General features: G+C 43.0%; 1 protein-coding gene across 1 annotated transcript in view; it reads right to left on the bottom strand.

The window, feature by feature from the left end:
- espn (espin) overlaps positions 1-11,745 on the bottom strand; it is a gene marked incomplete at both ends in the record, with an annotated part of 49,035 nt that extends 37,290 nt beyond the window's left edge. The window contains 2 exons of the mRNA XM_083769722.1: positions 5,980-6,173; positions 11,452-11,745. Coding sequence (XP_083625848.1) covers positions 5,980-6,173; positions 11,452-11,745 — 488 coding nt within the window. The remainder of the gene's footprint in view (positions 1-5,979; positions 6,174-11,451) is intronic.
- Positions 11,746-14,871: the final 3,126 nt, after the last annotated feature.

Genomic DNA, 14,871 nt, shown 5'->3' with positions numbered 1-14,871 from the left:
TGATGCAGTGTATTAGCTATTGCAGACAGAGTGACATACCGATAGTATACACACATTCTCATAAGATTTGAAAAGTATTCAAGAATTGTATGATGTCACAAAAACCTATGGCCAATACAATTGATCATTTTGGCTGCTATGTGCAACAAAACTAACAAGTGGGAGGGAGCTGTCAATCAAACCTAGTCCACATAACCCCGGTGTAATCAGCCTGAGTAGTTGAAAACACCTGTATGAGTGTTCTGGGCCTGTACAACATGATCTCCTGGTGGGGATAATAGCAGCCAGCACTAATCAACGTCATGATAATATACATGGGTCATGTCATCCTTGTCATTTCTAAAGCACAACAATTATCAAACCATCCAATTATCTTTGAAAACGATTTGATAACCGCTTAATTTGCGCCATGTAAGAAACCCTGACACAAGAATGCTATCTCTCCACTGCATAGCTCCATTCTAAACAATCGCCCAAGCCTCACTAGTACTAGAAAAGCAGCCCCCTCTATTCAAACGTATTTGTTTCCTCCATTATCTTATCGGGGTTGGCGCTACTGCGTGTTGCCGTGGAGACAATGGTAAACAGCAGGGATGGGGGGGCATCAGAGAAGGGTGAATGGAGCCCAGCTATCAGGGAACTGGTGTGTCTGTAGAGCTCATTAAATATTCAGCTGCCATGCACCTGTCTGTGGTGCATCTGGACCATAATGGAGTTCCAGGACTCGAGGTTAGAATTCCGCTCAGCATCTTGTCCATTTGCAGTGGTGGAAGAAGTACTTTTTTGTACAAACATTTTGAAAACAATGTTATGTAAATGTGTTGGCATCAAAATGTACGTACAGTACTAAAGTAAAATAACTCATTATGCAGAATGCCCCATTTCAGAATGTCTCAAAGTTTGTCAAAATATTTCGAAAATAGATCACAAAATATAAATACAAAATATAAGTAAAGTAAAATTTGAAATGGATTGGAATTTGGAACCAGCCAATCCTAAAGCATAAAAATACATAAAAATAACGATTTGTGTTATTACCTTGTTATTGCTGGTGTCATAGCCCTGACGATCAGTGTGTTCAGGGTTCGGTACCCAGCATTGGCCGGGTTATTGCATGGGTGAAAAAGGCCCTCTCTCTATCTCCCTATCCCTTTCTTTCTCCCTCCCTCTCTCCCTCCCCTCTCCCTCTCTCCATCCCTCTGCATATCCCTCTCTCTGTCCCTTTCTGGCTTTTGAAAATAGAAAGCAATCTATACCAAGCAGTGGTGATAATGCCAAGAGCAGCACGAACAGCATTATTATGACAAAACCGAGCAGCCAAGCAACATGTTTGGCAGGCTGGAGATAAAGGAGGAGTACGGTGCTTTGGATCCCAATGTTGACAATGCAGATCTGGACCTGAACTACGGAGGCAGCGGAATACATTAACACTGTATCCTCCTCAGGATGCCTGTATATGCCTGTATCCACTGACAGTGCTGAGTGCTCTTTTCAGCTGATTACGCAGCTTGAAGAAATGTAATCTCAGGAATACGATGACAAAATGACACCGATGAACTTCCAGCAGGCCGTTCTGAAAGTTTTCTGTTTTTTTTGGGGTTTTTTTTATCTCTAATTTCTGTATTGTTTATTATAGCAGCTTGGTTTGGTGTTGCTATTGTGGCAGATTTGTACTTTAGAGTACGGTCATGATTCATGAATCTGCATCAGAAGTGCTGTAGTGTTGTGCGAACCGGACAGTGGTGGTTAGAGTGTCCGCCCTGAAACTGGGAGGTCGGGGTTCGAACCTTGTATTTCTATTACTATAAATCTACACTAATTATTACTATTACTATCTACTATTTTTTTTTTTTTTTTTAGATATTTTTTTTGCGGCTTACGCCTTTTATTGATTTTTTAAGGGACAGACAGTAGGCTGACAGGAAACGGGAGAGAGATGGGGGGATGACATGCAGTAAAGGCCGTGTCGGGTCCGGGAGTCGAACCCGCGGCACACTGCGACTGGATTACCAGTCCGGTGCCCAGACCGTTACGCTACGGCCTGGGCCTACTATCTACTATTAAATTAATTTGAACACAACTTATAGATTTAACATTTGTAAAACATTAAAATATTGGTAGGGTACTACTGATGGTCAATCTGGACTGGAGGGGCAATTCCCCCCAAATCTAGCATCAAATGTTGGATGAGTGAGAACTTTCTCAAGCTAAATGAGGATAAGACAGAAGTTCTCATAATCGGTTCTAGTGAACAGAAATAATCAATATTAAGCAGACTTGGCAACCTGACTGTAGAAAGTAACAGTACAGTAAAGAACCTGGGGGTTATTATTGATTCTGAATTGAATTTTAATTCACACATTAATCATGTTACCAAGATTGCCTTTTTTCACCTTAGAAATATTGCACGAATCAGAGCCTATGTGTCCTTGGACGATGCAAAAACGCTAATCCACGCCTTTGTTTTTTCTCGGCTTGATTACTGCAATGCACTTTTTTCAGGACTGCCTAAGAAAACAACTGACAGATTACAACTTGTCCAAAATGCAGCAGCCAGAGTTTTAACTAGAACTAAGATGAGAGAACATAATTATTACTCCAGTTTTGGCATAACTGCATTGGCTTCCGGTTGTTTTTAGGATTGATTTTAAAATTATTTTACTTGTCTATAAAGCTCTCAATGGTCTCGCACCTTCCTACCTACATGACTGCCTGCCTAAATATGTCCCAAACCGCCCCCCTAAGGTCTTCCACTGCTGGCCTGCTCGCTTTGCCTAAAAAAATGGCAACTAAAAAATACGGGGAAGCAGCTTTTTGCTTCTACGGGACGTCGGCATGGAACAAGCTCCCACAGTACCTTCGTCAGGCAGCCTCTGTAGACTTTTTTAAAGCTCAGCTCAAGACCCACTTCTACAACATTGCTTTTAATTGATCTTTTATTTTTTGTTATTCATGTCCTCACTGTATTGCATTACTGCTGTTTTTTTAATGTCGTTGCCTTGCTTTTCTTTTATTCTCCATTGTTCTGTAAAGCACTTTGAGCTGCATTTCATGTCATGAAAGGTGCTATACAAATAAAGTTTTATTATTATTATTAATGCCCCCCTGTAGAGACGGCACTGCCTGCCAAGTGGAGTCAACCACAGCACTTCTCTCCCATTGGTTGACGCCGGGTCATGGAATTTGATGTTTGTACATTTTAGCTACACAACTACACAACAACATCCTCAGTGTTAAAAGCCCAAACCACACCAATGGGTCGCCATGTAACTCCTTGCAACCAAACGGTTGAGAGTAGACGCATGTAGTTGAAAGCAACCATTGAATTGAACCAATTGAATCACTTGGGTCGACTTGCGTCGACATGCACCACCATGCGCCGACGTGCAACAGGACATATCACACCACTGGGACGAACGCAAAATTTCATTCATGACAAACCAATTCCCATTTATTATCTGAACATGATAAACGTCCTGGTTTGAGGGAGATTAAATTGAACTGACCCCCAACACTGTTTTACATTTACCATCACAATGCCTGCAAATGAATCAGTGTCCTTTCCCCAGCCCTGACAGTGTTCCCTCCCTCTGCATTGTGTATCAAGTGCTACTGCTGACAGCGATTCTGCTTTGCAAGGTCTACAGTGTGAATGGTGGTCACTGAGGCCATATGGCCCAATGTTATCTCTATGGGCACGGGTCTGTTCTGACACAGCACTGATTAGCAGTGACATTCATCTGAGTGTAATCACTCTCACACACTGACACCTGCACGCACAACACACACAAACACACACACACACACACACACACACACACACACCACATAACGCATAGTTTATCTGGTAAACACAAGGTGCACTCACTCACACATAACTATGTCCTACCTAGGTCCAATCTGAGGAATTATTCAAGTTGTATTGCAAAGAGACCAAAACAGGATAAGATTATGCCTAAATGTCATTTTGAAAAAAATAAATTGTCTGAGGTTATTCAAAAATGGGGTTTGAACTAAAGGCAGTAAGGTTTCTCCACAGCAACTAAAAACAGAACGTTCAAATTCCATGGTATGAGATCAGCAAATCTAAGTAGAAAATCCTATCTAATACATTTGAGTAGACATAAGCCAAGTATTAGAACACAGCATTCATTGCCTGTCGTATTCCTATAACGGCCATGATATTTTTCCTTCTTTTCTTTCACTGTGAGACGTATCTAAATAGTCAATTAGACGCCTGACTTGACCTTCCAAAATGTGATGGACAAAGTCAGACTTTTAAAGTGGCAACAATCTGAGATTAACCTCCCATGTCCACTTCTCCATGCAGTGTAGTGTTTTCTGTTGTAAATAAGTGACGAGCAGTAGCCTAACTGGTGCTAAGCTAAAACAGTCGCAGACATGCAGTGACGTCATGTGGGTGCTGGGGGGCTTGGTCCCCCCCGTGAAGAATTTGTAACTCCTCTTTTGATCATCCATTACTACTGTGGTGCTGACATGTTGAAACAAATCATGAGTGAATCATTTGTTCGTACCACTGTGTTTTCTTACCAAACTGTAAATAATAGTACCCACCCCCCGCTGCGGCAGGGGGGGGGGGGGGGGGGGGCAGGGCCGTGACAATTATAAGAACTCTTCGTCTCTGCAGACATGACCTAAATGTTCTGTTATCAATCTTAGCCAAGTGTCGTCACAAGACTTCTTAGACTTAGAGGATTACTATCCAACCGCGGCAGCAGTTCCAAGAAAGTGGAGAAATTGCTGTTTTTTGTGTTTAGATTATGCAAACATTTTGCATTGTTACAGGATGGATTTTATGTTCAGCTCACAACAGAAGATGACATTGTACACTGATGAAAAATAGGAAAGGTTGTTTGATAATGTATTTAGACTTTTGATAAGGTTCTGTGATATTTTAAAGCTAAGCTTGACTAATTGTTGTTTTTTATACTCATAGTGCTGTACAGCAATTTCCAACAATCTACATTCCAACAGTTTTGTGCTTACATTTTAGCCATGAGAATTTGTACATTGTATCACAACTGCTACAGTCCTACCAAACTCCAGTGGTGCACGCAACCTAATTAATTAATTTAGACATCATCGTATGATGGTCATGACCGAAAGAATACGGTCGCGAATACAAGCGGCCGAAATGAGTTTTCTCCAACGGGTGGCTGGCATCTCCCTAAGAGATAGAGTGAGAAGTTCAGTCACGCAGGAGAGACTCGGAGTAGAGCCGCTGCTCCTTCGCCTGGAAAGGAGCCAGCTTAGGTGGTTCGGGCATCTGGTTAGGATGCCTCTCGAGCGTCTCCCTAGGGAGGTCCTCGATGCACGTCCCACTGGGAGGAGACCCCGGGGCAGATCAAGGTGCAGATGGAGGGATTACATCGACTCACTGGCCTTGGAACGTCTCGGGATCCCCCAGGAGGAAGTCACTAATGTTGCTCTGGAGAGGGAAGTCTGGAGCTCTCTGGTGGAGCTGTTGCCCCCACGACCCGACTACGGATAAGCGGTTGAAGATGGATGGATGGATGGATGGATCGTATGATGGTGTTGAATGTCGAAATATCAATCTAGAAGTACACAACACGTCGTGATGCGCCACATTGTGAGCTTGTCAATTGGCTATTTTCGAAAAGGTTTGAACCTGTAATGACATGCCCAAAATAGCGGCACCAGGTTGACAGTAGACTGGAACTCACCTATGCTTTCTATGGCATAGGCAGTTCCTGGCACGATGGGAGAGAGAGAGAGGAGTGTGCGTGTGTACGTAATTTTAACAAAGTTGCAGACGATCAGAAATCAGCAGAGAGTGAGCGACGTTTGCGCTCGGCTACTGTATGCCGAATTGAAGTGGACTTAAACTTAAAAGTGGAAATAAAAAGGTCTGGGTTTCCGAGGCTTGGTTGACAGTAGTTAAAGAGAGAGAGACAAAAAAAGTTAAAAACATTATGAAAAATCATGGTGCGCTCTTACTTTGGACTGTGTCCCAGCAGTAGTCGGAGAGAGGGCAGGTCTCCCTTGGCAGCAGCATAGTGAACAGGAAGGGCCCCGGTGTCTGTGCTAATGTTGGTGTCTGCCTCCCCACCCTTCAGGAGCCAAGATGTGATCTCGTGGTGACTGAAGCGGGATGCCAGGTGGAGAACTGTAGCACCAGAACTGTCCCGGTCCTGCAAATCAGAGAGAGGATCAGTGGAAAACCACTTGTTACTTACAGTTACTTATACCGTACAGGATGTGTAAGAAAGGGTCCACAAACAGTCGGAAACGCATCAAGAAAACACATCAGTTTGACTGGTTCTTTACTAAGTTGTGTACTACATAGATTTTGTATAGACATCCTTGGTGAGTCTGGTGACTGAGTTCACATGGAATGCACTTCTGGAGGGTAAAGCCTGATGGTGCGTTCACACGGGCAGATGCAAAGATACAGTCTACCATTCATTGTCAATGGAAGCCAGCGACACGAAGATGCAAAGATGCATCCGACGTTTGTAGCTGCTGCAAAGGATAAAACAGCTACAAATACTGTGTAGCTTTGCATCTTTGTATCTTTTGCATCTGCCTGTGTGAACACAGCATGACTCCTTTTTGTAAAAATATGAATTATTAATTCAAAAACATTTTTTTTCCTTTCATAAGAAGAACAGATACAGACTTTATTGTACCTTGCTTGTTGTCTTTTCTCAATGAATAGTGGCTGAAAATATGGAAATTTGTATTCTCAGGCGCAAGTTTATGGCTTTCCATATTTATTATCACTGCATTAAATACACGTTATCAACCGATATCAAGACGTTGGAATATGGCCAATAAGGCCATACTGACTGTTTTCAACGATGGTGCTCGGCTGTGTTCACTTGGAGTGTGCGCAGGGCGGTGCAGACATATCGGGGGTATGGAAAGTAGGGGTGACTATTAATCTGTGCCTATCTATCGGTACGCAACTCGAATGGCGCCGAATTGGCTCTGGTCGCAACGCTTCAAGGCCACCAGAGACGGCACGCCTCCCAAAAAGCAAGCACACCCTGTCAGTAGTTTCAATTCCGTGTTTCCTAGTATGTCTGATTATCACATATTGGCTCTATTCCAAGCTTCTGATCACAGACATATTCTTGATTATAGGCTGATAACATTCGAAGCGGGTGACCATATAGTTAACACTGGCTAATACATAATAAAATAGTTAATTAGATGGGGAAACTAAAATAGACTTCTCATAGGCCATCTAAAACACATTGCTACTGGTAATTGAGATGTTTTGCCTAATGTCAGCCAAGTGCTGATCAGTTAACTGATGGCACAAGGTTCGCTTAATTGTTCTTTGGTCTATCAAGCATTCAAACCTTGCCTCTGATGGGGACAGCAAGTAGTTGAATGATCTCTTATTACTCATTGTTGCAGATACTTTCATGCATGCATGATCCCAGGCTGGTACAGGATTTGCTCAAGGCCATGTTTTAAGCATAACAATGCATGTATCTGTGTGTGCCTTCATCGTGTCTGATGTATTGAATACATCTGTACTGTGAATGAGTGTTTACCTTTCTGCTAACATGTGTATTGCTAACAACATTCAATTTATGTTGTTTATGTTGTTGTACCCTACTCACTGTAGACACGCAGTGAGTTACCTGAACACTGGAATTTCCTTCAGGATCAATATAGTATCTACCTCTATACCATTTGTACCCTATCTAGCTACCTACTAGCCCTGGTCCAAGGCTTACAGCGAGCCTCTCTCTGACGCCTTGTGGAAGTCCCTTCCACAGCCCTCTGGTCATATTTCCACTCCCGTGCGCTGTTTTTCTAATACCAGCAAATAAACAAAACGACGAAACCACTCACCGAAACAAAGCCTGCTAGACCTTGGTAAAAGTCTATTCTCGAACCTGGGAAGCGTCTCAGGTCCCCAGTTTCTCTCTAAAATGCACTTTGTGCCATTTTAATAACGCAATGTACCCTGAATTTACCGGGCAGAGTCATTTCTTCTACTATGGCATTTCCGGGTTTTGCCTGCGCCGATCTGGTTGGATTCATTTTATTTAATGATTAAAATAGTGCATTTTAGAGAAACTGGGGACCTGAGACGCTTCCCAGGTTGGAGAATAGACTTTTACCAAGGTCTAGCAGGCTTTGCTTCGGTGAGTGGTTACGTCGTTTTGTTTATTTGCTGGTATTAGAAAAACAGCGCACGGGAGTGTAAATATGACCAGAGGGCTGTGGAAGGGACTTCCACAAGGCGTCAGAGAGAGGCTCGCTGTAAGCCTTGGACCAGGGCTAGCTACCTACTGTACTTACTTAGCTATACAGTACCTACAGTACCTACCTACCTACTGTACATATCTACTACAGTACCTACCTACCTACCTACTGTACATATCTACTACCTACCTACCTACTGTACATATCTACTACAGTACCTACCTACCTACTGTACATATCTACTACCTACCTACCTACCTACTGTACATATCTACTACAATACCTACCTACCTACTGTACATATCTACTACAGTACCTACCTACCTACCTACTGTACATACCTACAGTACCTACCTACCTGTCTGTTTGTCTGTCTCTCTGTGATATGATAATATTGAGGCATATACCGGTACTGTATTTGTGTACGTTGTGCCAGGCGAATTAATAGTAATTTGGTGTGTGTCTAGGGAAACTGTGGTGCACTTTTCTACACAGTGCTTTCTAACGCTTTGCGCATTTACAAAGTGCCTGACTTAATTCTTTCAGTTCCCATGACGAAAGACTGTTTTCCCAACATAAGGTTGAACTTAACTTCTATAGAGTGTTTCTAATCCTATTTAAATGACCCAAGGTTTTGGTCTTTGCAAATTCCTTTGTGCACAGTAAAGTACATTTGTACAGTTACAAATATATAAATGAACACTGGATGTTGATGTGTATTTCAGTGACATACTGCACAAGGCAAATACTGATTCAAAACATTTCATAGCTACTTTCCTGAGCCAGATTAGTTTTTGGGGGGAAATGTTGTTCTTTCTTCCCTCTATGTAAAGCAATCTTTTTTAAAGATTCGTTTTTTGGCTTTTCTGCCTTCATTGATAGTAGGCTATGAAGTGAAAATAGACAGGAAAGAGGGAGAGAGAGAAGGGGAGAGACACGCAGCAAAGGTCGTCATGAACGGGACTCGAACAGCGGGCGCCCCTATATAAAGAAACTTTGAGTACTTGAAAAGCGTTACATCTGAGGTATTATTATTGTCTCCACCAGGCCGAAGGCATGTGGGGAGAGTATGTTTTGCACTCCGTCCGTCCGTGTGTGTGTCCGTGTGTGTGTCCGTGAACAGCTAATCTCGGCCACCGTTAACCCGGTCGATGCCAAATTTTGCACACACACTCCCTGGATGCCAACGATGAACCTCTGCCCCAAACTTTCCAGAACGGCCTGTTATAGCGCCACCAGGAGGCCGCTTTGTGCAAAACAACCCGGTCGATGCCAAATTTTGCACACACACTCCCTGGATGCCAACCATGAACCTCTGCCCCAAACTTTCCAGAACGGCCTGTTATAGCGCCACCAGGAGGCCGCTTTGTGCAAAACAAGTTTTTGCACAGTACACCTACAGATTTTGTCCAAACATCACGCAAATTGGTACACAGTCTCTCTAGAGCCATTCAACGAAACCGGTCTTTCAGATTTCTCACACTCCATCCTGATTGGTTAAGATTGCCTTCCAAAGTTCACAGGAGTGCTGTACAAATCGCCACAACTCCTCAACGCAGCGTCCCATTGCGATGAAACTGTGCACGCATATTCCCACTAGGCTGAGGAAGAAATCCTGGTGGAGACCTGTGCCCAGAAGGGCACTTTTTCTAGTTATTAGTGTCTCCGCCAGGCAAAGGCGTGGGCAAGACTATATGTTTGTATGCATGTAGGCTATCATTTCCTTGGGAAGAGGATCGTCATATGAATGAATGCATGCATGCATTCATCCACTGTCAAGTCAAGTCAAGTCACCTTTATTTATATAGCACATTTAAAAACAACAGCAGTTGACACAAAGTGCTTTCCATATAAAAAATTAAATTATCATAAAATACAAAATTAAAATAAACGTTTAGCAATACTTCATATAAAAAATACAATATTACAACATTTAAAGAGCATGGAAAAAAAGCCTACTCATTACAAAAAGGTTTAAAACATTTACAGGACTAGGAGCTGAAGGCAATGGAGAAAAGGTGAGTTTTTAGGGAGGATTTAAAACTCTCGATGGTTGGGCTGGATTTTATGTGTAGTGGGAGACTATTCCATAGTTTGGGGGCAATTACTGAGAAGGCCCGGTCGCCTTTGGTTTTTTGGGTCGTTAGGGGGACAGCAAGGGGCAATTGGGAGGTTGACCTAAGAACCCTGGTGGCTGGAGGTGCAGAAACCAGGTCACAAATGTATTCAGGTGCAAGGCCATTTTGAGCTTTAAAAACGAACAGTAACATTTTAAAATTGATTCTGTGTTTCACTGGTAACCAGTGCAGTTGGGCCAGAACCGGGGTTATATGTTCGCGCATTTTGGTTCCTGTTAAGAGTCTTGCAGCTGAGTTCTGGACTATCTGTAGGCGGGACAGTGTGGATTGAGTCAGGCCATGATACAGGGAATTACAATAATCGAGTCGAGAAGTGATAAAAGCATGGATGACAGTTTCCAGGTCACGGTACGCTAAAATAGGTTTCAATTTAGCTATAGTTCTTAACTGATAACTGCTACTCACTTCACTGTAGTATAGAGACATAGGAGAAGGGCTCTGGCACAATTCAGTCCTAGCAGGGGAATGTGTGGCTCAAGAAGTGGGTTTTAATCAGTAATCACTACACCATCTACAAAGTAGATGGTGTACCATCTACAAAGTAGATGGTGTACCATCTACAAAGTAGATGGTGTAGTAGTGATTAACACATGGTTACAAGACATGGCAACCAAGCATCTGATTTATTGAAAACAGCCCTGGTATCAAATGTGATTAATCAGTCAGTCAGTAATCAGTTTGTTTGACATTTTCTCTGAACTTGAAAGTAAACAGACATAATGACTGAATGAGCTAACCTCTACCCTATGGACAGGCTATAGATTGTGTCAATAAAGGCATGTTTAACAAGGTTATTGCCATGTCCTAACAGATGTCTGATAAGCACAAGCACATCCTCTTGTAGGCTGGATTTTGTGCAGATGGTTGCTGCCCTCATCATTGACTGTGATTATTGATTGCCAACTTTTGGAGCTCAATATTGATCATCACACTAATGTGAATGGCATGTTACTGTTTAACAGCCCACATGGTGGGAAATACAGCCATGGCACAGGGCACATCATGCCATGCCATGCATGGGCGTCATTGCAATGTGGACTAATATAATTACTGAAAAAAGCTGTACATTTTCAATTATTAACAGATGTGACACAACTTCACTTACCGCTGTACGACATCCTCCTTGGGTTAGCAGCCACTGTAAACATGACAGGTTGCCCGTGGCTGCTGCGTCGTGTGCGGGGCTCGCGCCATTGTTTGCCAGGCTGTTCCCCGGTAAACCTGCCTCTTCCACCAGGAAACGAAGGCAAGTCAGCCTCCCAGCCCGAGCGGCATGGTGGACAGGTGAAGCGCCGAGAGCATCTTTCACGTCGCTATTTAGTACTTTTGCTTCTAGTTGCACCTTCAGAGCCTGCACGTCGCCTTGCCGTGCTGCGATAAGCGTCCTTTCCACCACCATAGCTGCGCTTTGACACAACTCCGTGGGAAGCCTGTGTTACACACACACTCAGTTCACCATGTAGACTTTACAGTCTATGTGTAGACCGCGTTAACCGTTATAGGCTATATATTGGCGTTGTGGAGCCCTCATCTCTACTGGAGGAGAATCGCAGCTAAAACAGCTTATTCATTAAGTGGGTCCAATAATAAGTTGATCCGCTGTAGGCTATACGCAGGCTATCTACAAATAGTCCGTCGTTTTAAGTGATTCGTACAAAATATATAAATTTCTTCATATCGTAACTCAAGCATAGCTTAATTGACAAACTATAGGCTTCAAACGCCAACCTACCGTTAGTCTCTGTGACTATGGAGCTCTGCACCTGAGCGGCAGCGCGCTAGGCTACTCTCCTCTCGCCGATACGCGTATGGATGCTGAGCACCTGTTGTTGCAAAAGTGTTCAAGTTTTCACTTTACAGCGAATCCCCACATTGTGTTTATCCGATTCCGATATCCACAGCCACTTACTATCGTACGTTTCTACTAAGTAACCGACCATACATTATCGTGTGTTTGCAGAGAATTATTCCGTGGTGGGTTTTTTTTTTTCTTCCTATCACAGATGGCGACATGGGACTCACCACTTGTTAAATAATCCATCAGGGGGAGGATCACTAGCTTGTTACATGTTGTTGCTCTCTAGAAATCGGCTCAGAAGTTAAAGAGACAGTAGTCTTGCTAAAGAGTTCTGGTAAAGAGAACCGCAGATAAGGGGTAGTAGTAGCCACTAGCCAGCCTAATTTATGGGGCTAATACTTAGTGATTCATAGATGGACTTCTTGGACGGACGCCCAGTCTAATTTGCATGCAAGTTCACTATTAGCATCGAGGCATCAGGTTTAGATATCGCGAGGACAGGACATTAGTTGAATGCACAGCTTCTATGGGTCCATCTGGTGGCTTTGATAAAAAGTGGGGTTTATGCAGAAACACTGATTTTTTTTCTGATTTGTGAGGGCCAGTCCAGCTTTGAGGGGTTGTGTCAACTAAACACAAACATTGAATGCCATTATGAATGGCCAGTTTTGAGTGTTTGTGCAAACACAAATATTGAATGCCATTGACAATGAATGGCCAGTTTTGAGTGTTTGTGTAAACACAAATATTGTGTAAACACAAACATTGAAGACAAAAGTGAGGACACAAATTGTGATTGGCCGGAATGAGATGATGTATGATGATAAGAGGGCCCCTCTGCCCCCTCATTTAATTTTTGAGGGGCGCTATAGCCCTTCCTATAGGCTGATACAGCTTTTGTCCCCACAAAATGTCCGCAACACAAACATTAAATGCCATTAATGCGACTGTGGCTCAGGAGGTAGAGCAGGTCGTCCAATGATCCATGGTTCGAATCCCGGCTCCTCCTGTCTACATGTCGAAGTGTCCTTGGGCAAGACACTGAACCCCAAATTGCTCCCGATGTGCTGGTTGGTACCTTGCATGGCTTCCGCCGCAATCGGTGTATGAATGGGTGAATGTAATGCACAATCTATGTAAAGCGCCTTGGATAAAGGCGCTATATAAATGCACCATTTACCATTGACAATGAAGGGAAAATTTACATCATCTTGTCCCTGCACGTCTCATATTTGGCCCCTAAATTACTGGTAGTCCAATTCATTTTACCTATAGCAACGGCCTTATTAGACCTATAGCAACCACATATTAAACCCTAGCAATCAATGTTTTTCCCTAAAAAAACGCTAAAAATAACACTCAGTGATGTCACTGTCCACTAATCCTGCCCCCTCTCCCCCTGCCCCTCTCCTCCCCTATATGCTACAGCCCCCGGGGTTGGGCGGAGCAGAGGCGATGATTGACAGGCAAAATCCCCCAACAGTGACATCTGCTGGCAAATTGTTTCATTGCAGCTCAAAAGGCTTCAGAACACACAGAGAAAACCCCATACCACAGAAAATCCACTGAATGTTCAAAGTTCAGGTTGTTTGGGTGTAATTGAGATAGTGCCACAATTTTTGTATTTTTCCAGTTTTTCATGCGTCTATGAGGTGACAGTATACTTCATTGGACACCCTGGAGTCGTTTTTATGTGCATTGGTGTATATTAACTTTGTATTTAGGGTTTCTTCCTGGAGGCAGAACCCTTGACAGTCAAACGGGCCAATGAAATAAACCGTAATAGTGACATCACACTATCAGCCCCTCCCCTAACCCCTCCCCCTTTATCATACAACTACAGCTGTGGGTGCGGCTTCAGTTCAGGTGGATCACCATGACCCATCACCACCCACCAGGCAAACCAGGCATACTTAATGAACTGGTGGGCGTGCCCACATAAAAACAACATTTTAACAAATACTGTACACCTTTTTGAAAAACGTTATATAACAATAAGACCTGATGATCATGTTTTAAGGTGGAAAAAAATTGCGGCACTCCATCTTTAAGGGGGAGTACTTATTACTAGAGATAGATCATGCTGGGACCCTATAACTGCTAAATTTATCCACACTTTTCCTGGGCTGTGTGTGCTCCAGTTCCTGTCGATTTGATCCAATGAAAGCCAATGAAACTGGTCAGATGACCAATGATATCCAATTAAATCAACAGGAACTGGAGCACACACAGCCCAGGAAAAGTGTCGATAGTCAAATAGACTTTTTTTATAACTTTAATGCCCATGCATGCTGCCCTATATGCATGGGCATGCTGACATATATGCCTTGTCCCTTGTATGTTCATATAGAGTCCCTTTTATGCCAATATATGGAGATCCCTGTCCTTAATTTGTCCCTTAGGCTATGCCCAGTCTGGAGATCCCTGATGTCACCAGTATGAATATGGGCATGCCCCCTTTTGTGCCCATAATATGAAGCTGACAGATTTTTGTTTGCCGGTGTGACACATTGAGTTTAGACAACGTCCTTATACATTCCATGATATTTGGCGTATATGCATTGGGAACTCCTTATATGGTCATGGCTGTTATGACTGAGATCATGGCTGGCCCCCTCCCTTAAATCATTAGATTAAATCCGCATAATTATAATCAGCATTTAAGAAAACATGTAGGCCATAATATATCGTTTAGATTTAATCATTGATATTTAAAATTTAACTCGT

This window comes from Protomyctophum parallelum (assembly GCF_964188405.1).
Source record: "Protomyctophum parallelum genome assembly, chromosome: 7".
Taxonomy (NCBI): Eukaryota; Metazoa; Chordata; class Actinopteri; order Myctophiformes; family Myctophidae; genus Protomyctophum; species Protomyctophum parallelum.
The sequence above is the reverse complement of the archived record's forward strand: the minus strand, read 5'-3'. Positions and strand labels throughout refer to the sequence as shown.